Genomic DNA, 24,986 nt, shown 5'->3' on the forward strand with positions numbered 1-24,986 from the left:
GCACGAACACATGGCACTTACAAGCTTAATCCAACCCTAAGGTTTCTAAAATAAAACCATAATTTTGGCACTCTTTCTATGAACTACTGTATGTGTACTTCTTGACTTTGGTGAGTCAAGAAGTGCCAGCATTGGTCCCTCCACATCTGAATATTTGAATAAGGGTCTACAGTGCCAACATAATATTTGACCATAACACTCATGTACGACCACAAATATGATGGGCAAATTCCCTTTTCCCCACGGTCACTTGTGCATAAAACCTCTTTCATTAATTCTACACGTGTCAAAATGTGCTCTTTGCACTTTCAAAAATAGTTGTGTTCAGTGCCATTCAGTACTTCCTATCTTCCATTCTGAATCAGGCTCTGCTACACTTTTTCACACAGGGGAACTACAACCACCTCCTGACCAAACAGTAACTCCAGGGTTCCCACAGTGCCAAACTCAGTGGAGTAGTTCCAGACGCAGCGCAACTGCATCAGATTCAACAACCAGTCACATTAAACACTGCAATTCTGGAAAGCAATGCATTGTGGGAAAATACCATGGTGACTACACTCAGAACTGCACTTTGCTTACTGATCTTATGGATGTACACCATATGAGCCTTACAGTCTCAGTCATTGATTAAACTTACTGAAAGGTTCAAAACAAAAGGCTTCCAGGACAGTAAAGATAAAAGGGGTCATTTACTAAGAACTATGGTTGCCACTTTCTGAGCGGTAAAACTTCGGGCAGGGGACATGACGCGTTGAGGACGGTGCTGCAATTTAATGGGGGCTGGTACGTGATGCGATGGGGGCATGCCACAATGTCAGGGGCGGGGCTATGACATGGCATTTGTCGATTGGTCGATCGCCACGTCAATCCTAGGAAATCCTGCCCGGTTTTCCTAATTTGGAAAACCGGGCAGACAGCTCTTTAAAAAACCGGGCTGTCCGGGTCAAAACCAGACAGGTGGCAACCCTACTAAGAACCCTAATGAGCTCCAATACCTTTTTCATACAATCAATTAAAAACGGGTCACCTTTACAATAGCGCATGGTATTTACAGCAAGCTAGGAACACCAGTATGTGTTGTAGGGCACTGGTCTATGTGCTTTGGTCTTAACATGATTTTTTTTTATTACATATTTTTAAATATTACAGCATACTTTGGCTTGCAATAGTTAAAATAATTGTTCTTACATTTTCCTTGTCTGTTTTGTCAATGAGCCCAATGGAAGTTTCCAGGAGAGTGTTGATCGTACGGGTATAGCCGCCCAATGCAGCATAATGCAGAGCTGTCCACCCACGATGGTCACTTAAGATTTTAAACAATACATGTTTAAATGTGATACATTTATTTCTTTAAGGTCTATTATTCTTAAGGTCTATTATTCTTATTCTAAGATCGACTTAATACATACCCATGATGTGAAACAGATATATTAGGCATGCAGACCCTACCACTGACATATTCCAAGCCAAGACCACAGCTGTACTTTGATATGTATTCTTTTACCTTAGAAGTAAAGCACCTCTTTTAAGAAGAAGAAAAACAATCTTTTCATGCCCGTTTTCTGCAGCTAAGTGGAGGGGTGTCATTCCTTTCTCATCTCCGTCATTGAGAAGCCTGGCATCTGACATAAATCTCAAGAGTCGTTGGCAGGTGTTGAAACGCCCATAGCTAAACAAAAGGAACAAACATTTGGATAGCAATTGTTTGTTCAAATGCAATGATCTAAAACTAACCATTCAGATTTAAACTGTAGGATTAAAGTGGAATAAATAACAAATCAAACAATGCTGTGGCCATTCAGTTACAGACAACAATCATATGAAATTTATGTCCCGGAAATACTAGTGACAGCCACACCGATATCGATAGTAATACATGCAGACATATAATGGTTATATGCCAAATATTTTCCAACCTGTTGGATCGCCATCGTACAAAAATTGTCAGGGCGAATATTCCACAGATGGTCCCAAAAATCATACGAATCTTTGTTTTGTATGACTTTACGAGTCCTTCTATGGCTAGTTTATGGGACTTATTTATAAAATATTGAATTGGGAAATACCTGAAAAATCCCCAGCAGTTCCATATTTTCCCCATTTTTCCCAATTTTGCTAACTGTCAGGGTCTTTTTGGAAGACTTTTTGTTTGTGGAAGCTCACAGTGTAATACAACCATCTTGTTCCATTGTGATGGTATGGATTCTGGTGCTTGATGTCCCTCTGCCTCCAGATAGTCTGTGGGCCATCCACTATGTAAAGCAGAGGGATTTTAAGACCTGGAATCCATCACTTTGCACTGAAACAAGGTGAGGGAGGAGGTTATATTACACTGTGAGCCTAAGGGATATCAAGAAATGGGCTGTCATTATTTTATTTCTGTGGAATAAGGTATGCCTTTGTAAAAAAAATACATGCATAATTATTTATTCATATATAATCTATAGTCTGGTCATTTCCGTATCAGACCGCACTGTAAATGATATCCATATAAACGGCGCGTTCTGACGTCAGAACGTGCCGTTTATAACAGGGTCCCCAGGCCGCCGAATTTGACGCAGCATGTTCGAATTTGACACTGCATGTACGAATTTGACACCGTGTGTCCGAAACGGATGCCGGCGTGCCCAAATTTGATGCCGGCGACCAGAATTTCGACTGCGACCCTGCGCCCTCGTGCTTTTATATGGTCACATAACTCCTCTGTGACTTATAATATCTTTATAAATTACAGTAGGGGGTACATTATCCACTATATAAACAAATGCACCTCTACATGAATATAAAAAAGTGTGTATTTTTTCCCTTTAAATAGGTTTCTGTGGGAAATGGCAGTGCAGTGATGTGCAGGTTGAGAAAAACTCAAGCCTTGCCTGTCCCGGTACCGCTCACCCCCGCACCCGACTTCCATCTTCCTTTTATAGACCTGCGCCACCAATTATGTCACAAAAGGAGTGGGCAGGCGGGTGCTTATAAAACTGGAAGCCGGCAGTGTGAGGGCAGGGAAAGCAGGCAGAAAAGTTGAACCCGAAACCCGCCCACTACCCGCAAATGGGGCAGCGATGTTGACCCAAACCCGCCTGACCCCCGAGTACACCTGCTGGTTCAGCCGGTATTGGGTCGGACCGTCGATCACTACAGTGCAGTAATTTGGAGCTTTTTGGATAAATGGGTTCCAGATAAAACATCCTATATCCAAATCTGTCTGGTTGCATTCTTTACAATACTGGTTCTGACTACAGAAACAATGTAGCAAGCAGAGCTAAAGAGAACTGGTTTGAATTGTAATTACATTTACAGATAATCTGCCATGTTTTTTTGCACTTTTCACCCTGCCCTGCAGACAGAAGAATTGCTGTAGTTCTCTGTAGTTGTAACCCAGACAGAAATTCTTTTTATTAGGTCATACAACTCATTTTGAAGACACTGGATTAAAACTCAGGATACTCTATAGGAAGATAACCTTACCATGCTGCAAAGTGCAGAGGAGATCTTTTGTCCTTACTTTTGGAATACAGAGACACGTTCAGACCAAGCAAGTTGTTGACTGAATTCGGAACCCCATGTCTGCATGCATAATGGAGAGGGGTGCAGCCTTCAGAGTCCTCATCACTTACCAGCTGTTTAATATTTTCCATCTGACATAAAAACACACATACCCAGTTATATTTGGGACTGTTAAAGCTTTTGTTCTAAAGTGAATGCATTAAAGGTTTTATTGAAAAATAGTTTTAAAGGTGGCTCTGCCAAGCAGTAAATATTCTGTCTCCAACCCTTAAGACCCCCATACACGGGCCGATAAAGGCTGCCGACAGAACGAGTCGGCAGCTTATGGGCCCGTTTGTGGGGCCATCCGACGGGCTTCCCTGATATCTGGACAAAAGTTGATCTCAATCGGGCAGGTTAAAAATCCAGTCGGATCGTGGCCGCATCTGTGCATCTATGCAGTCCCGCAATCCAACTGCCCATACAGCCCCACGATCGGATCAGCCCGATATCGCCCACTTCAATGTGGGCATATCGGGGAGAGACCCGCTCGTTTGGCGACATCGCCAAGCGAGCGAATCTCAACGTCTATGGCCACCTTTACTGGACAGTTCAGCATTCCAGATGAGTCTGGCTGCATTTTCTCTTTTAAAAGTTAAATGGAAAAACATCTATTTATTAATGCAACAAGCACTGCACACAATCTGATTGCAAAACAGGGCAGTCAGATGGTTCTAAGCAGTGACGAAAGCCTAACCTTTAATTCTGCTAACTATCCCATTTACAAAAAGGTGGCAAGCTGTTCCGCTCTTTCTTTCAATCTGTTTAATCCTTATGTAGTTTTATTTACCATTTAAAGAATACAAGTGTTACAAAATGTACAGTTTGGTATCCTCTTAAACATTATGGAGATATATTATGCTACATACCTGCAGAAATTCACTATTCAAGTTCTTCAAGCCTCCTGGCTGTAGAACCATCAGATGCAAAAAATTCCTTCCAAAATTGTCTTTTAATTTTACATCTGCACCTATAATTGAAACACCACAGAGAAAAACATTGCATACTTTGTACTCTTGTACTCATACATGTTTTTATCGTTGTCAACACACAATATAAATTGCTTTTACTGCTTGCTATCGAAGCATTAAATAGCTTGCAAATGCCTTAGGAGTAGGGGTGCACCAAATCCAGGATTTGGTTCGGGATTTGGTCTTTTTCGTCAGGATTCAGCGGAATCCAAGTTCCTGGCCGAACTGAATCCAAATACTTAAAATCATGTGATTCCACAAACAAGGATGTGCAGTTCTCTTCCTTGCCCAAATAATAATTAAATTAGGGTTTAGAATGCCAAAATAGCGGTACATACCTATTTAGAAGTACTTAAAAACTGGTTGGTTGCCCCAAACCTATGCTATAGGAGGTTACAGGTTCTGTTTGGTTTGTTTTCAGCCCAATAAGCAAAGGACATTATGGTTGTTGCTCTCTTACACTTTCTCCTCTTTTATCTTCAAGCTGACCAACCAGTTGAGATTGCAAAGAAAAATCCCATTGGGCTCCTCTGACCCTGGCTCAACCCGGAAGCTGCATTCATTTATATCCCTGCACAGCCCGCATGAAGCAAGAAATGGGTGGGATGGCGCTGGTATATAAAAGGTTCCAGCATAAAGATTCCGGCCTGGTTTGAGTTTGAAGTGGGTGGGTTAGGGTAGGAATTTTAGGCATGTTTGTGTGTGCCTGGGGTGGTTCCAGTGGGGCCTAGTCTGACACTGTGGTTGAGTTTACACACACAATAAAAAAATGAAGACTAATTTCAATTTGTCTTAGAATACCTACAGTATCTAATACTATACCACACTATAAATATGGTTCTCATAGCTATCTCATAACTATAGTTCTTATATCATACAAGAAAGTCATTAAAATACTAAAATAAAAGTTATTCTCATAATCTGTGATATTCAGAAAAAATTAAAAAAAAAGCATTTAGGTTCGGTGACAGTAGTTTTCACAAAAACGCTCACACCATGAGACATACCAACAGGACGGTACCTTTTGCAAGAAGTAAATTTACTGATTTCCAAGCAGAGCACGATGTGGCTAAAAGGAGAGATGTGCGTGATTCTTTGTCCTCACTGTCAATGTTTGCTCCCTGCAAATAAAAAAAGCAGATAGACATCAAATGCAGACAAAACAATAAAAACTGGTAATCATCTTCTGTGCTAGCATTTAGCAAAGAGCATAAGAGCATAGTCAACAATAGCAATGCCACCATTACATTACAAGTTCTGCTCTTTTCGTGACTTTGGGTCTTTTCGCGGCTTCCGGACTTTACGTTCTGCTCTTTCCGTGACTTTGGGTCTTTCTGCGGCCTCTGGACTTCAAGTTCTGCTCTTTCCGTGACTTTGGGTCTTTTCGGGGATTTAGGACTTCAAGTTCGGCTCTTTCCGTGACTTTGGGTATTTTCACGGCCTCTGGACTTTAAGTTCGGCTCTTTCTGTGACTTTGGGTATTTTCACGGCTTCAGGACTTCGCGTTCTGCTCTTTCCGTGACTTTGGGTCTTTTTGTGGGCTCTGGACTTCAAGTTTGGCTCTTTCCGTGACTTTGGGTCTTTTCGGGGCTTCAGGACTTCAAGTTCAGCTCTTTTCGTGACTTTGGGGCTTCGGCTGTTCTGGACTTTGGCGGTTCAGGAAGAGGTGGCATGGCTTTGGCGTTGTCAAGGGGGGTATGGCTATTTTGAAAAGTGCAGCACAGCCAGGCCCCCCTTTAGGCCCGGGCCCAGTATAGGAGTACCCCCTGTGCCCCCTGATGGTGGCCCTGCCTAATAGTGTTCCATTGTATTACAGAAGCATTATATGTACACAAAAAGAATGATTGCCAGTGCATAATTTGCTTTTAAAAATAACTGTTACAATAATTGTTGTAAAAACGTGTTCCTTGCATTTAAACGATTCCTTTCTTTTCCTACTAGTTCCTCCATAACCACATTATTTATTCACTGCATACACTTAGGGGCTGATTCATTAAGGGTCGAATATCGAGGGTTAATTAACCCTCGATATTCGACTAGGAATTGAAATCCTTCGACTTCGAATATCGAAGTCGAAGGATTTAGCGCAAATTCTGCGATCGTACGAACGATTCGAAGGATTTTAATCCAACGATCGAAGGAATATCCTTCGATCAAAAAAACTTAGGAAAGCCTATGGGGAAGGTCCCCATAGGCTAACATTGACTTCGGTAGCTTTTAGCTGCCGAACTAGGGAGGCAAAGTTTTTTTTTAAAGAGACAGTACTTCGACTATCGAATGGTCGAATAGTCGAACGATTTTTAGTTCGAATCCTTCGATTCGAAGTCGTAGTCGAAGGTCGAAGTAGCCCATTCGATGGTCGAAGTAGCCCAAAAAATACTTCGAAATTCAAAGTTTTTTTACTTCGAATCCTTCACTCGAATTTAGTGAATCGGCCCCTTACAATACCGCTTTATCATGGACAGATGGACTAGAATACAGAGATATTTGACACTCTTCATGGCTATAGGTTTCCCTCCTCCAAAGATGCCTGAGAGAAAGTGCAGCTTACCTTCACTTCTTGGCTTCTCAATACCTCAAACTGCAGAGCTCTGCTTCCTAGCCCATTATTCACAAGTGTTGCAAGTTTATAAAAATAAATATGGAGGTCCAGGAGGGGCCCTCAGAAATAGACTAATACAATATAATTTGGAAAAGGATTTGCTTCCCTTTTAAAATCACTTGTGGACAATAAAAAGACAAATACTTTTCTGATGTACACAGGATACAATATGATAAGGGAATAATCACCATTATTCAGTGATTTCTAAACATTTTACATCTGAGCACCCCTTCTGCAGAATGTGTATTTAATTGGTACAACTTTGTAGCCCTGAACATATCTCGTGGTGGGAAAGTCGTGGACCCTGTGATATCCCAAAAGCAAGAGGCACAGATGTCTCTGTTGTTCCCACAAAAATTAATTTAATTTTTTCAATATGGACATTAGACCAAAAAAAGCAGTTCCGATGAATGATAACACATTTTCTCTTATGTTACAGACAATGCCACAGCACTATAACAAGGATAAGTATGAAAATTAAACCAAAAACTCATTATTATAATTTTTATAATGCATTCACCAGTTTTAACACAAGCAAAATGGTGTCTGCTCCTCGATACAATTTTACATTTTTAAAGGAAGTGAAAAAAGTAAGCTTAGCTGCACAGCAACACGTTAATCGAATCCAAATCAGAACATACTTCACTGATAGTTAAAAATGCTGTTTAAGATATTTACCACCGATATTAAATACTCTGCCAGTTCAACATGATCAAACAACACCGATCTGTTGGAAAATAAAAATATTTCGCATTAATATATTTTTATTGGCCCCATTATAAATAAAAAAAGCCATAAATATTTATTTTAAATATTATATATTTTTTAAAGCAACGAAAGGAAAATAAATGAAAAAGAGAAAGTGCAAAGAAAGGGACTAAGCTGATAAAGTTGAAAGGGCTCAGTTATGAGGAAAGCTTGGATCGTTTACACTGGAGAAGAGACATTTGGGGGCAGATTTATCAAGGGTCGAATTTTGAGGGTTAAAAAACCTTTGAATTCGACCCTCGAAGTAAAAATCCTTCTAATTCGAATATCGAATTTGAAGGATTTAGAGCAAAAGCTTTGATCGATTGAATAAAACGATTCGAACTATTTTAATCGATCAAAGGATTTTTATTCGATCGATAAAAACTTAGAAAAGTGCTGGGGAAGGTCCCCATAGGCAAACATTGCACCTCGGTAGGTATAAAATGGCGAAGTATGAAGTCAAAGTTTTTTTTAAAGAGACAGTACTTCGATTATTGAATGGTCGATTAGTCGAAGGATTTTTACGTTCTAATCTTTCGATTCGATCGAATTTGACCAAATCGATGTTCGAAGTACCCAAAAAAAATCCTTTGAAATTCGAATATTTTTTTATTCAAACTATTCACTCAAGCTTAGTAAATCTGCCCCTTAAGGTGGCGCATGATACAATTACGAAGCACAATTTCAAATGCAATTTGTTTTTGCGTCTCCTTTTTACATTTCATTTTAGATTTGATATGCACTGCAGAAGAGTGAAGAGGGAACTTGAGGTTTGTTCTGGGTTTGAGATACCATATATTACAGCCCACAGGGCCGGCCTTAGGCCAATTGGACCAATTGGGCCCAATTGGGCCCCGCACCTCTGGGGGGCCCCGCACCACAGGGCAGCACAGATAATATTTCCCTCAGCACATGATGCTGCCTGGCCTGCCCCCAACTTTGAGAGTCCAGCCCATCCCCAAATCCATAGGTCTAGCCTGCCCCCAACTCTCATAGGCCCAGCTTTCCTCCAACCTTGATAGGCCCTGCCTGCCCCCAATCCAACCAAGCCTGCTCCCAAGCTGAATCGGCCCAGCCCCAAACTAATTGGCCCAGTCCACTCTCCTATTTCCTCCCTCTCTCTCTTACCCTGTGTGCCCCTATTATGTTACCTTGTCTGCCCCTTTCCTTTCTATTTTGTGCCTGTATGCCCTTATTTTCCTAAATACTTGGTGTGTCAGTAGCCAGCAACACTTTGTCTAGGGGCCCCGCCAACATGGTCCCAATTGGGCCCCACATGTGATAGGACCAGCCCTGACAGCCCATTTATCAATTTTAGTGGTTTTAGAGGTTTTTGAAACCCCGATTAAACTCATTGGGGCTCATTTATTAACGCAGCGCAGCGCTAAAAAGAGCGCAGTGGCCTGACATTTGCCCAGCGCATGCGAGTATTTAATAATGTAGCGCACGATACCTTAACAGTGCGATTTGTGCGCTAATGTAGACACAGACAGGTGCGACGTGTGAAACTGCGTATCAGCTGTCGCAGTGCTTATAATAAATTGTGCGCACAGGAAGATACCGCAAAGGTAAGGATTAGTTGTGCTCATGTATGAATGCGCTGCTTTAATTAGTTGCGTCACATATTGCGCATATAGCGTTCACTTAGACGCATCTGAATTTGTTTCTGTGCTAATATTTGTTTGGTTGCAAAGGTGTTTAGCCTACCTGATACCCTTAAAGCAACCTTGGTCAATATAAACATGTTGGGTGGAAGGCGTGGTTAATATGCACTTTACAGGGGTTGTTCATCTTTGAGTAAACTTTGAGTTAACAAACATCCCCACCAACAGCAGCACCATTGTATTTGCCAGAACCCAGTTTAGCAGTGTGGCTCTGCACACATATATAAAATTCTCTTTTAAGCAACATGAAACGCAAAAATGTGAATATACTAGCGCAGCTGGGCAGGAATGCGCATTTTGAAGAGCGTTACTATTACGCCACGAAGAGGCAGTCGTAAAAATTGTGGTGCTGTTGCCCGGGTGCAGTTTTGCACATATACAGACGCAAATCTGCGACGGCCGCAGTGCAAGCGCATTGTAGCCACGCCCACAGCCACGCCCCTAACAACCACGGCATCGTTTGCCACATAAATGCCCAATCTTTTGCGTAATGCGCATAAACAAAACCATCGCAAAAGCTCTGTGTTATGTGCAATATCACGCAAATATATTAGCGATCACGCTCGTGATGGCGCAGACAATCTTTTGCGTCCACTTATGCGCTGCTTTAATAAATGAGCCCCATTTTCACTAAAATCACTAATGCCATGAAAGTAATTAAAAGATCCACACTAAAAATATTTAAAAAATGCTATTAAATATGAATACATTGAAAACCTCTAAAAATGTACGTTTTTTCAGGAAAATAACTAGCAAAAAATGCAATCAGAAAACCTCTAAAAGTCCAAATTGATTAAAAATGTTCCTATAGGATCAGCGCAGCTCCCACTGACTTTTTTACACTTATAAATAAATCCAGGGGTAGCTTTATCAAAGTGTGCATTTATAACCACAGAAAAACTCACTTTTTATTCATTCCTATGGGATTTTTAAAAGCATATTTATCAAATGCTAAACTCCATTGATGAAGACAATTATAAAAAAATCCCATAGGTACGAATAGAAAGTGAGTGAGTTTTTCTGTGATGAGTTCTGAATACACCCTTTGATATTGAATAGTGAATTTTTTTAACTCTAATAAATTTTAATATACTCACAACTCGAATGGGAGGTTATTTAAGAAAAAACTTGAACGTCTAAAACCCAAAACGAATATTCGCAACCCAAAAACCCGAATCAAATTCGACTAAACTAGAATCAAATATTTTTTCAGAAAAAAACCTTTAATGTCAGGAAGGCTATTAACATCTTCAAATGGGTCACTGGACCTCTGTCATTGACTTCTACATGAACTTGGCAAGTTTTAGGTGGCGAATAGTTGAATTTGAGTTGTTCCCACAGTCAAGGTATGATAAATCTCGAATTCAAAGTCGAGTTTGGATTATTCCCAACTCAAATTTGTGAGTTTTGGCCAAAAATCCAACTCGAAAATTCGAATTTGAATTTACAATTAAAACCTTAAAGGACAAGGAAAGGCAAAAAAATACAATCCCATTTTTACTTTCTTTAATGAAAAAGAAACCTATCTCCAATGTACTTTAATTAAAAAATGTGTACCGTTTTTATAAGAAACCTGACTGTATGCAGTGAAATTCTACCTTCATTTACTGCTGTGGATAGGAATTGTCAGACGGTCCCTAACTGCTGAGCAGGGAAACAATCATACTTATGAACAGCAGGGGGAGCCCCCGCCTTACTTACCAGCCATGCAGAACTCAAGCAGCTTTGTTTATGACGATCCCTAAGCAGCCCAGACCACACAGAGTATGTGCACTTAGTCTTAGGGGCCGATTCACTAACTTCGAGTGAAGGATTCGAAGTAAAAAAAACTTCGAATTTCGAAGTGTTTTTTAGGCTACTTCGACCATCGAATGGGCTACTTCGACCTTCGACTACCACTTCGACTCGAAGGATTCAAACTAAAAATCTTTCGACCATTCGATAATCGAAGTACTGTCTCTTTAAAAAAAACTTCGACCCCCTAGTTCGCCATCTAAAACCTACCGAACTCAATGTTAGCCTATGGGGAAGGTCCCCATAGGCTTTCCTAAGTTTTTTTGATCGAAGGATATTCCTTCGATCGTTGGATTAAAATCCTTCGAATCGTTCGATTAGAAGGATTTTATCGTTCGATCGAAGGAATAATCCTTCGATCGTTCGATCGTACTATCTGCGCTAAATCCTTCGACTTCGATATTCGAAGGATTTTAATTCCCAGTCGAATATCGAGGGTTAATTAACCCTCGATATTCGACCCTTGGTGAATCGGCCCCCTAGTATTGAAAAATGTTTAACAAAGTTACAAGATGGTGACCCCCTGTAGCCAACTTTGAAAGCATAAATCATTTGTTTGATTAGGCTTGTGGTGCAGTAAGTTCATGTTTATGTTTAGTATACAAAATACAGCATTTCTAGCCTTATTCTATTTTAGACTTTCCTTGTCCTTTAATAAAACTGCACATATGAGTTTTAGAGGGTTATTTATCAAACTATGAAAATTTCTCACTATTTTGTTAAACCCACTCCAACCGATATCCTGCAGATTTTCTAACTGCATTTATTAATATGTTTTCATGAAAAAAATTAGTTTGTGAAAAGACTCGATACGATCATAAAAAATTTTGAATCGTACAATTTTTTCAGATCCGACGGCCGAAAACACCAAACTTTTCAGATTATTGCCTAAAAACATTGAAGTCTCTGGATTATTGTATTGAAAGCCAGAGCAGATCATTATATCTTCCAATTGTAAATGGGACATCTGCCATTGACTCCTACGTGACCTTGGCAGGTTTGAGATGGAGTATTTATTTGGACTTTTAACACCATTACTCTGAAAAATTTGTGTTTTCCCCTTTAAAAGTGAGAAAAAAATTGGACTTTAGTAAATAACCCCCTTAAAGAAATACAGAAAACACAATTTTTTTCTGAAAACTACCCCCATCAAATCCGCACGGATTATCAATACATTTTCATATATTTTTCTTGTGCAGAAACTACGATTTTTTTTCAGAAACCCAGAGCAACTCAGAAAATCTTACAATTGTTAACTGGACATCTGCCATTGACTTTTAACACCATCGGACATAAATAAATCCTGAAAAAATCAGGGTTTTTTTTTCTCTGAAATTTATTTTTTCCCCTTTAATAGTCCGACCAGAAAAATTCAGAACTTAATAAATAACCCCCTAAGAGATCTGTTATAAAAAAAATTGAATGTTAGTCAATAGGCCCCCTGAAGATGTTTTTGAAGATAAGTTGTTTAATTCCAGACAGTGTCATTCTGTGGCCACTAAAGCAACTAAAGTTCTGTCGTGCATAAAAAAGGCATTTATATGAGAGATGAAACCATCAATTTTAATTGCGTACTCTTAAGTGATTGAAGGCGTCGTAATCTTTTGGAGCAAACATAACGACTTTTTCAGTAAGAAGTTTTATTATATTTACTGTGCATTGGCGCAAACTATAAAATTCGCAAATGGTCTTCCACTGTCAGAAGTGGTCGCTTCCAGATTCGCAATATTAAATTTGCGCAAAGCAAAATTTGTTCACGCAAAGGCATAATAGTTTTTCCGTTACCGACTTTTATTACATTCCCCCGTTAGTAATTTTAATATCAACAATTAGAACAGATATTGGTATATACAGTTTATATACAGATGCAGCCACTTTGGTTTGTCTGTTTGACACAGAATAACTAAACACAGATATCCCATTTATCTCATTTAATACAGAAAACTGCGTCACAACATCCCATCTAATTAAAGCATTCACCATTGTTCACAATGGTGCTTTGGTATGCTAATGGAAAGGTTAAATGCATTAAATGAGTTAAGATGACTTTAGATAACGCAGTTTCTTCAATTAACCATGAGTCATGACGCATTTATCTCACAAATCCAAGTGGCTTCATCTGTATGTGAGTGTATAGATAGGTCGGTATGAGTGTGTGTGTTCGTGCATATATATATAGATATAGATACAGTTAGGAGCACTCACGGGTATAGTGATAGAGAAATGTCTTTTATTGGAGTGTTACAAACTACCCCACCGTCTCTCTGAACCATCCTGACGACGGTTCAGAGAGAACCGAAACGCGTTGATGTGGGGTAGTTTGTAACACTCCAATAAAAGACATTTCTCTATCACTATACCCGTGAGTGCTCCTAACTGTATCTATTTGCTTCCCTCTGAGGAGCACCCGGGATTTGATCAATTGAGGGTGAGTGCCGGTGAATCATATGACTAATATATATATATATATATATATATATATATATATATATATATATATATATATATATATATATATACAGTATATAACTGGAGTTCATTTGGAGTGGTTGAACTTGACATTTGAGAGATATATATATATATATATATATATATATATATATATATATATATACACAAATACATAGGGGGTGATTTATTAATATCCAAAAAGTTCTCACTATTTTCTGAAAACTACTCCAACCAAATCTGCACAGACTTTTTCCCCCTTATCAATAAATTAATTTTCCCGAAAATTTGACACAATAGTGAAAAAATCCTAACTGTACACATTTTTCAGATTTGTTGCTGAAAACTGCGACTTTCTTGGATTTGCCACCCAAAACCTGCAACTTTTTTGGATTTGATGCCGAAATCCATGAAATTAACGGATTATTGAACGAAACCCAATGCAGAACAGGATATAAATGGAGCATCTGCCAAAGACTTCTACATGACCTCGGCAGGTCTGAGTTCTTTTTTATTCAAACTTTACCATCTGGGTTTAATTAATCACGAAAATTATAGTTTTTTTATTCTACAAAAAATGGTGATTTTTCCCCTTTAAAGTCTGACCAGAAAATATCGGACTTTAATAAATAACTCCCATAGATTTGTATTACCGTAGCCTCTTCCCCCTCCTCCTGCTCTTCTCTGTGTACATTTAATCTTCTCATCTCCTAATCAGATTTGGATCCCATGTTCTACTTTTCCCCCTTATTACTGGAAGATAAATTATTTTTGACACTCAGAATACAAGGCTGCTAATGAACCCAAGTCATAAAACTGAAGGGGATAATAAATGATTAACTGTTCGAGTTAGTAAATAGCACTATATATTATTTGTGGAAGGAAATGACAGGCTTTAACCATCAAGTTAATTATGTGATAAACTTTGTCTGGAATATTTAATTGATATATTGTTTTGTTGTTGTGATGTGTTTTTTGATCATTAATTCAGGGAAATATTTCAGCTTTTGTTTGTGTCCTTCACCTATTATTTACCTAAGCCAAAATATAAATGTATTCCCTAAATACAGCCTGAATGGATTAAGGACTCAATTGTAATTAATTTTGACCACTATTAAGGATCTGTAGGCAGGATAATGAGGAACATCTGTGCAAGACAAGAGAGTTTTTGGCAAGTGCAGCCCTGAAGAATCCATTTTTCAAAAGTGACTATTCTAAGGCCGATTCAAGTTTTCCTCTACAAAAACATGTCAAATCAACTAAAATCACCCTTTTATAAACATGTGGAAACAGCTTATAAGCAGATCACATGTGATGTTCATGTGTTTCTTATGCTTTAGTGTTTTGACAAAGCATTTTTGTTTGGACAAATATATCAGGCCAAAAGGAGGGAAATGTTTCCATTCAATTTGCATCTCTCACTTAATTTCCCCAGACTTCAGTTTCATGTATTCCTAATGTGGATTTTTAAGGCAACTGAGTGCAGAGAACTCTTCCTAATCAATCAGTACCTAGTAGTGATGGGTGAATTTGGGGCATAAATTCGCCCATCACTAGTACCTAGCGTTGCAGCTTTGTGGCATCCACAGGTGAACTGTATGGGGACCGAATGCAATAGGAGATATAGCTCTGATGCCCTAATTTACTGTCAAGTCCCTCCACTAGTGGATACAGAGAAGCAGCACCTGTTGCAAAATTGCTCCCTTTAAATACATATCATGTCTGAAAATCACTGTATAGGATTATTCAAAATAAAAGAAGATAAGCTGTTTATCCCTTACTTGTGAAGCGGGGTTTCATCATTCCCATCCGGCAAATCGACGATTTTATTATCCCCACTGTATGATGACACCATAAATTTTACAATTTCAGTAGCACCTTGTGTAGCGGCAAAATGCAGAGCTGTTGCATTGTCGCTCTGGAAAAAAGGGCAAAAGGCCAAAAGACATCGAAGTATTAGTGAAACATGTAATGCATGGAAAAGTTCTAATTAGCACACTGGGATATAAGTTTAACAAAAATGTGGCATTGCTTTCCAATCCCTGCTGTATGGAATGTCCTCTGCTGAAAACAACAGCCTGTGGTCTTTTAGGGAGTGTACACAGGGGTATAGTAGCCTTTCTTATAATTAACTCACTCATTTTACAGTACCACTTTTGCTTACTTCCAGGTAAACTCTGCTGACAAATGTGTATAAAATCATTCGCGTTAAGCAACATGTCGCCTCATATAACTCCATTCTCTTTATATGGCCAGCTTTGGCCAGAGTTTCAGCCTTGTGGTAGACTGTATATTGAAGATATATGTTGATACATGGGCCAGATACAAAAAGAAGCATATGCATATGCCTTGACAATGCAGTAGTGATGGGCGAATTTATTCGACAGGCTCAAATTCGCCGGCGATTAAATTTGCGAAACGGCCGTGAAAATTCGCCACTGTCAAAAAAAATTTGTCGCCGGTGTAAAAAAAACAAACGCCAGCGTAAAAAACGAGCGTCGTCATCAAAAACGGACGTCAGCATCAAAAAAACGGGCGTTGGCATAAAAAAAAACCGGCACCGGCGTCAAAAAAAAAAAAACGGACACCGGCGTTTCGGGAATTTCACTGGAAATTCGCAAATTTTTCGGTGAAGCGTAACAGAGCAAATTCGCCCATCACTACAATGCAGTAAACAGGCCCTGGTGACTTCTGTATTGAAGGTAGTTGTTCAGAAGCACAACAGTGCAACCTAACCCTCACCTGTGGAATCCACATGCCCTTAGACTGCAGAAAATAGTATCCCCTTTGTCTTTCTGATAGAAATGTTTCAGATGACTTAAAATGAAACAGCCTACACATGAAGAGAGAATCTTCTGGTCAATGTTATGTCGCAACTGTATTATGAATGCAGGATGCCAGATCTGCTCTTTCAACAAAACTCAATACTAAACACTGTATATTTAAAGTGGTACAACCTCACAATTTTTGGTTAAATATATTAAAATTGTACACATGGACAGGCAGTTATATTATTATATGCTATGAATTAAAATTATAGATGAGGGATCCTTCTTTAATGAGAACCTTACCTTGAAAAAAATATGGTTTGGAGATAATTTATTGAAAAATTCCCCCAAAACCCATCTAGCCCTGGCAATTTGTGCAGGCTGTGCAGGGGAGCCGGCAGCACTCAGCACACTTTACTGTAAGATAAGAACCAATCCGCAACCAGGCTTACCTGCTAGGGAACTGAACCCTGTCTTTACTTGTGTGACTGCAGGGCTATGATTGGCTATTTCCCTCCTACTGTGCTTCTGGCAGAGACCATTAGGACACACCCACCCCTCATATGAAACACGTACAGAAACTGTTGCAGATCTATAGGGAGCTCCAATAACGGGGGCATTTTTGAAGATACTATTAAATGGTAAAACCAACACTGTGGGGCACATTTACTATTGATCGAATATCGAGGGTTAATTAACTCTCGATATTCGACCGTCGAAGTAAAATCCTTCAACTTCGAATATCGAAGTTGAAGGATTTACCGCATTTCGTTCGATCCAACAATCGAAGGAAAACTCCTTCACTCGAACGATTCGAAGGATTTTAATTCATCGATCGAGTGATTTTCCTTCGTTAAAAAAATACTTAGAAAGCTTATGGGGACCTTCCCCATAGGCTAACATTGGTGCTCGGTAGGTTTTAGGTGGCGAAGCAGCTGGTCAACGTTTTTTTTAAATAGACAGTACTTCGACTATCGAACGGTCGAATAGTCGAACGATTTTTAGTTTGAATCGTTCGTTTCGAAGTCGTAGTTGAAGGTCAAAGTAGCCAATTCAATGGTCGAAGTAGCCAAAAAAATACTTCGAAATTCAAAGTATTTTTCCTTCTAATCCTTCACTGGAGCTAAGTAAATGTGCCCCTGTGTGTTGTTCATTATTGCCTACAAAATTAGGGCATTTTACATATCCTATAAGTCTCCTTTAAAGATGCAATGAAGGATAATAAAATGCAACTGTGTGACAATCTGTAATGGCTACTAAATTGTCATGGCTACCAAATTCCATTAACCATGAGACCATAAGAAAGACATAATGAAAATGAGCATAACTATAGAACTCTGGTGACCCTCACCTTGTCTGTCTGTGCAGTGATGGTCCATAAATAAAGACTTGCAGCATATTCATCAGAGGAACACAGAAACCTATAGCGATTCATTCATGTGCAAGTGCAAAAAGCATGGCAAACTGTATCCACTGTTACACTGCAATTTGTATCCTGCCAGTTGCATATAGTAAATGACCCACTCTTGTTTAGTTTCCTACCATCTCAAAATTCATAGGTTATTGGTATTTTGTTTTTATTTAACTCAAGTGCCATATACCTAACTCAGACGGATTCTTACAAAATGTCTTTGCAATGTAATAATCACAAAGTGTACAATATAATACAATCAGAAAATACCTGTCGCAGGTCGATCTTGGCTCCATATGAAATACAGGCTTTCACAACTTCAATGTTTCCATTTTGAACCGCTAAATGGAGAGGACTCGCTTTTTCATTGTTAGTGAAATTGATATGATGATCAATAGTGTACCCCTTTTCTTCCCCTAACACAAAAAGAATGTTTTTACAATAAAATCCCACAGATCAAATTAGAAAGGAAATGTAAAAGTTATTTGCGGTTTGTTACCTTTCTTCAACACAATATCCATGCACTTAAGTGATCCCATAAATGCAGTCATGTGTATTGGATAACACCCCAGCTTGTTTTTTTTACACAGCTTTGCGCCTCGGCCGAGCTACAAATCACAAGAGAATAAAAGAATATTTCTCTGATGTAATATTCACAGCTCTTAAACGAGAACTAAACTTTAACAACAAATATGGATAGAAATGCATATTTTATATGCTTTACTTACGGCACCAGCCTAAATTCTCCGAATCTTTTTACAGTAATGATTCAGCATACCTCCCAACATTTTGGAAGTAAAAAGAGGGACAAAATTTTTTTTCGCACGTAGCACAGTGAATTTTTTTGACAATGACCCTTTCTGTGGCCACACCCCCTAATTACCATGTTCATTTTACAAAATTTGGCAGGTTATGAAAGTCTGAAAATATTTCTCCTTATCTAAACTGTTTTTTTTTTGTGTCTCAAAATTGTTACAAAGTATCTTATTTGCACCTGTTAGTTGTTCTGTGATCTCTGCTAAAAGCCAATTAAGTTAGAATCTTTGTTTCTTTTTCTGGCTGTTCAGTGCAGAGAAAAGAGGGACTTTCCAGTACAAATGAGGGACTGCGGGTTGAGCTGTCAAAAGAGGGACTGTCCCTCCGAAAAAGGGACAGTTGGGAGGTATGATTCAGGTCTTTAGAGTTGTGTACAGGGGTCACCATATGGGATTGTGTTGGCAGTTTCTCTGTACATGCTCAGTGTGCTCTGGACAGCTGTTGAAATGCCAAGCTTAGGGGTCGTTGAAAATCATCAAAAAGAAAATGAGGTTCGCATGCCATAGAAGTTGATGCTACAGGGCTGATTATTCAACTCTGATTCAAATTGCTATGGCTTCTGAGCTGCCATGTAATGAGAATTTGAATTTATTATTTTATATTGTATCTATGAAGTATATTGTGAGTTGGTCCCTAAGCTCTGCAACTGATCGAAGCACAGCGCAAATGGAGTGAATCAGTAGAAAAGAAGACGGGGAGCTACAGGTGGCACAGATCTTGGTCACCTTGGGCCCTTAGAGAAGCCCATAACATAAAGCAGCAGATTTATCAAGGGTTGAAGTGAATTAGAGGGAATTTTCGAATTAAAAAAATTCGAAATTCAAAGTAATTTTTGGGATACTTCGACCATCGAATAGGATACTAAGACTTCAAATTTACTTCGACTTCGATTCGAAGTAAAAATCGTTCGACTATTCGACCTTTAGATAATAGAAGTACTGTCTCTTTAAAAAAAACTTCAATACTTCTCCAACTTAAACCTACCTATGTTAGCCTATGGGGACCTGCCAGAGCATATTTCTAGGTTTTTGGGTTTCGAAGGAAAATCGTACGATAAAATCGCTTGAATCGTACGATTTGAAAGTATGATCGTACTACGATCAGAATACAATCGTACGATGAATAAAATCCTCCGACTTCAAATTCGAATGTCGGAGGATTCTATTCGATGGTCGAATTTCAAAGTATTTTCCACTTCGAAATTCGACCCTTGATAAATCTGCCCAAAAGTGTAGCATTTATTCTCCATTGTTACGTTTTAATTCTCCTTTAAAATGACTGAACAAATATTCCAACTCATACCGAAATTACAGTATGTAGAAGTCAATGGCATATGGTCTCTTGTTTTTTACCTTTAATATTCTAATAGTTTTGGGCTGTTTTAGCTCTTTTGCATTAGATAATCTGACAACTCAAAAAATTACACTATTCGAATTGTAGCCATTCCTGGGGTAATTTGTTTACACAATTGGGTCCATGCTAGTTAAATCAGATCTGGGGAGTGTTAGGGGTACCCAGAGAGTGTCGTGTCCAGTTAAACATGACACTTTCCCCTGCTTAGAATGTAACTGCTGTTCAAACTGTCAGAAGGGGATGTAATCCATCACCCAAGAAAGGGCACCCCGATAAAGATACAAGGATACTACAGTATACTTGTGCCACATCCTTTGCCATATACGTGATTAAGTGTCCTTGTGGATTACTTTATGTAGGGTAGACGAGCCATTCCATAAGGGAACAAATAAGGGAGCACAAGTCAGCAATAAGAACAAAGAAAACTGAACAAGCTGTGGTGTCCCATTTCGTGGAGATGTGTCATGGGATACAACAGCTTAATTGTGGACCATGTACCTAAAATAGGTAGAGGTGGAGATCGGATATAAATACTATTGAGAAAGGAAGCCATGTGGATCAGGAAGTTAGAGACCCTTACTCCCCATGGGTTAAATAGAGAATATGACCTACAGGTAATCTTTTGTATGTAATTGTGTTTATTGTGTTTCACAGGTATCTTTCTGTTCTTGAATACATATGGATCTATAGCAAGATGTGATATAACAAGATATTCTGTAACACTGTGCAAGATTGTATTATCTTCGTATCTTTTTTTTTAATGGTGATAAACAAAGTAACAAAATACAATTGATGATAAGACCAGCAGATGGCGTAATGCTCTCTGTCTATAAAAGGAAGTAATTATGTAGCAGTTAGTAAGCTTGAGAAAAGGCCAAACAAGGCCTGAAATGTCACTGTATCCAGATTGTTGCCATGTGTATCGAATAAAGGCTTTTTATTTTAAAGACGACACGGACCGGTGCTGTGCCTCAAGTATTCCAGAGTATGTGAATGGATGGTAGCCATTAATCGCACCTGCACTGGGAAATTCCTCTTGAATTTAAAGGTATAAACGGAGCTGACTCAATCAAGTTTACACAAATATTTTTTATAACAGAGTGAGAAAAAGACTCCCTTATATGGAGTTCACTTTAGAAATACTTCCCAGCCCTTCAGTTTCTCACATCTTCCTATGACTATTTATACAACTAATCTTATGGACAAAAATGGACAACGCACCACCTGCTTTAGAAAATTAGCTTGCGAATGGATTTGATCCCAGCACTGCTATGAAAAAGCATATGACATAATGTGGATAAAGATTGTTATAAAAGTCACCCATAGTTCTGTGAATACGTATAGATCCCAAATCCCCATCTTATCAGTTGTAAAGTGTATCCCATTATTTGCTACTTTGGGCAAGTTGGGGAACCATTGGCATAAGGCAATATCTTCCAATAAATGTGATTAAAGTTTGTTTCCAGTTCACTTTATTGATATAGTGTTGATATATTATGGAAAAAAAATACACAAATATCTATGAATTAGCCAGTTCATTGTCTCTAGACAGACAACATGCTGTCATGGTTGGGACACATGCATCAACTTGATTTACAAAAGAAAATAAATGACACATATAGTTTTTATGTACTTGCCAGCAGAAGCAGTGCCTCGTGATTATCCTTGTAACATGCTTGCATTACTGGAGTATTACCAAGGTCTCCTTCAAGATTAATGTCTGTTGTACTATGCAGGATCAAAGCCTTAACAAGAATAGATGTTTGATTAGTTAATACAGCCTGACATACAGAAGCTACAAACACAAATAGATACCTTTGTGCTATTATACACATCTTTATGTTTATACATAGGTATATAATTATACAGTATTAAGTTAAAAAAGACAATATTCCATCAAGTTAATCTCCTTCAAATGCCCCTTCATTTTACCCCCAGGTTGTGTATATATATTGTGCTTTTGGTGTTTTGCTCATAGCATGTTAAACATTTCAACAAAAATGAGGCAGATTTACTAAAAGTCGAAGTGGCCGTTGCTATCGAAAATTCACCAGAAATCCCATCTGCAGGGACCAATTTACTAACAGGCATAGAGGACAATTCGCTAGCGAAAGAGACTGTCACCAGCACAGTTTTGTGCCCTTTCGCCAGGCGCAATTTCGCTCAGGCGAACGATCATTGCCATATTTGTTTTCGGTTGGGCTCATGTCTAGGGCGTTAGAGAGTCTCTTTTGCTTTTACTTTGCTTCCTTGGACATTTTTGAAGTCAAGCTTGAAAAAAGGCCAAACAGCGCCTGAAACGTCGATGTTATCCAGATCGTTGCCATGTGTATCGAATAAAGGCTTTTTTATTTTTAACATATACCAGTGCTGTGCTTCAAGTATCTTACATTTTTTAAGTGGCCACTTCAAGCATTTGCACCACATCTCTAATTAAGTCATATTTATGACCTATATGAACCCGCCCTTTTCAAATTGACCTAAGTGTAAGTGAACTAATGAAGTTTAGTAGACAGAAACAAACATTATCGAAAATTTGCTATGAGATGCTCGCGCTGACTAATAAACCCAAGCAAAACTTCACCAGCAATCAGCTACAGAGACGCAACTTTGCATGTTAGTGAATTAGCATAGTGAATCTCAGCCTAGCGAAGTGGAGCGGATCGTGGCGAAGCCTTTGCAGGTGAAGAATTTGCCCTTTAGTGAATTTGCCCCAATGTTTCCAAGCTGTCTAGGTCTGCAACAATCTTAAAGTGGCTCATTTTGCTGTAGAGTCCACTTCCTTAGCAAAGTGGGTGTTTTGCAAGCGATCAGAATCAGATACTATACTAAAGTGGTTTGGTGGGCAAGTATTAGTGAGAACATATAAAAATAACTGGTACAAAATCCTCTTGTGCAGGAAATAATTATTCATCCTAATCCCTGATTATTCAACTGAAATTTAGTGAACAGTTACAAAAACAGTAGAGAAATACAGGTTGTCTGCTGTGGCAACTTTTATCAGTCTGTGATAATGAAGCCACTGCCTCACGGCTATAATAATCTATTTGAGATATTACATACTCAAAACAGGGTATTATTTTTTTTATTGAATAAAAGCATACAATAGAGATCATGTATGAATGCAAGTGCAGTGTGCAAAGTACAATTTTAATTTTCATGGGTTTTTTTTGGTGTCAAAATTCACACATTCACATTTTAATCCCCCAATTATAATGTAAATTTGAATCTGATACTTATAACACCTCTACCATGGAAACAGTTCTAATTCGAATATTCACCAGCTAAAACCTGCCAAGTTCATTTACAAGTCAATGGCAGAGGTCCGTTGAACCATTTGAATATGTTAATTGCCTCAATTTGAATATGATTCGAATTCAAGTCGAATTATTCAGATCGGGACTTTTTGATCCAATATTAGACGTTTTTTTATTTTTTCTTAAATAACATAACATTCGATATGTGAGTATATTCGAATTTATTAGAGTAAAAAAAATCACAAAAATTTGACCTTTGATAAATCTGCCCGTTCGTGTACTCACTGCATACTTGCATCCTTGGAACTAATAAACACGGCCATAATGGATAACATTCTAGTTTTCAACAGATATGTTTTTCAGCGTTATTCAGTACTCAGCTAAGGAATAAGTACTTGGGTAAACCAAAAACTATGTAAGCAAGAACTGCTGTATAACATGACCTCCGGCACCAGGTAAAGAATACGTTTGGCAAAATCAGCCAAACACTCTGAAATCTTCTTACCTCAACAATGGAGTTATGAAAGAGCTGAATCGCGAGATGAAGAGGTGACAGCCTGTAGTAGTTTTGTAAGTTCGGGTCAGCTCCTCTACACAACAGAACTTTTAGACAGTCTAATTTATTTTTCTGTGCAGCCCAGTGAAGAGGTGTATTTCCTCTGGAATCCAATGCATTGATGCCTAAAAAAGCAAAAGACAATAGCACATAGACATATTGTGAGCTAATTACAAATTGTCTCACAATATAACTCTCTACATAATACTAAAAGTTAATTTAAAGGTAAACAACCCCTTTAGTGAAAGATAACAAAACACATGGGCTTAAAGGGCACGTAAAGGCAAAAAAAAAATCATATTTTTAATTTCTTTAATGAAAAAAAAAGCCTTTTTCCAATATACTTTAATTAAAAAATGTGTACCATTTTTATAATTAACCTGACTGTATGCAGTGAAATTCTCCTTTCATTTACTGCTGTGGATAGGAATTGTCAGACGGTCCCTAACTGCTGAGCAGGGAAACAATCATACTAATGAACAGCAGGGGGAGCCCCCGCCTTACTTCCCAGCCATGCAGAACTCAAGCAGCTTTGTTTATGATGATCCCTAAGCAGCCCAGACCACACTGAGCATGTGCACAGTCTTAGTCTTGCAAAGATGTATAACAAAGTTACAAGATGGTGACCCCCTGTAGCCAACTTTGAAAGCATAAATTATTTGTTTCATTAGGCTTGTGGTGCAGTAAGTTCATGTTTAGATTTAGTATACAAAATGCAGCATTTCTAGCCTTATTCTATTTTAGACTTTACATGCCCTTTAATGAAGTCGTTTGCACATGGATAGGAAACTGGCTACAGGATCAGGTACAGAGGGTGGTTGTTAATGGGACATTCTCTGCTTGAAGTAAGGTCCTTAGTGGGGTCCCTCAGGGATTGGTATTGGGTCCACTTTTATTTAACTTGTTTATTAATGACTTAGGGGAGAGTATTGTAAGTAATGTATCAGTGTTTGCAGATGACACAAAATTATTCAGCCCAATTAATTCCATCCAAGATGGGGCATCCTTGCAACTGGCAATTTGGGCAGCTAAGTGGCAAATGATATT

The 24,986-nt window shown here is 38.6% G+C and overlaps 1 protein-coding gene across 1 annotated transcript in view; it reads right to left on the reverse strand.

Moving 5' to 3' along the window:
• trpa1.S (transient receptor potential cation channel, subfamily A, member 1 S homeolog) overlaps window positions 1-24,986 on the reverse strand; it is a 55,939-nt gene that overhangs the window by 23,346 nt on the left and 7,607 nt on the right. The window contains exons 4-14 of the mRNA XM_018223798.2: window positions 23,889-24,064; window positions 21,764-21,871; window positions 18,457-18,565; window positions 18,228-18,373; window positions 15,560-15,696; window positions 7,801-7,849; window positions 5,542-5,641; window positions 4,419-4,519; window positions 3,472-3,641; window positions 1,508-1,672; window positions 1,192-1,306 (exon numbers count right to left, since the gene is read on the reverse strand). Of these exons, the coding sequence (XP_018079287.1) occupies window positions 1,192-1,306; window positions 1,508-1,672; window positions 3,472-3,641; window positions 4,419-4,519; window positions 5,542-5,641; window positions 7,801-7,849; window positions 15,560-15,696; window positions 18,228-18,373; window positions 18,457-18,565; window positions 21,764-21,871; window positions 23,889-24,064 (1,376 nt within the window). The remainder of the gene's footprint in view (window positions 1-1,191; window positions 1,307-1,507; window positions 1,673-3,471; window positions 3,642-4,418; window positions 4,520-5,541; window positions 5,642-7,800; window positions 7,850-15,559; window positions 15,697-18,227; window positions 18,374-18,456; window positions 18,566-21,763; window positions 21,872-23,888; window positions 24,065-24,986) is intronic.

The sequence above is a fragment of the Xenopus laevis genome, chromosome 6S (genome assembly GCF_017654675.1).
Source record: "Xenopus laevis strain J_2021 chromosome 6S, Xenopus_laevis_v10.1, whole genome shotgun sequence".
Taxonomy (NCBI): Eukaryota; Metazoa; Chordata; class Amphibia; order Anura; family Pipidae; genus Xenopus; species Xenopus laevis.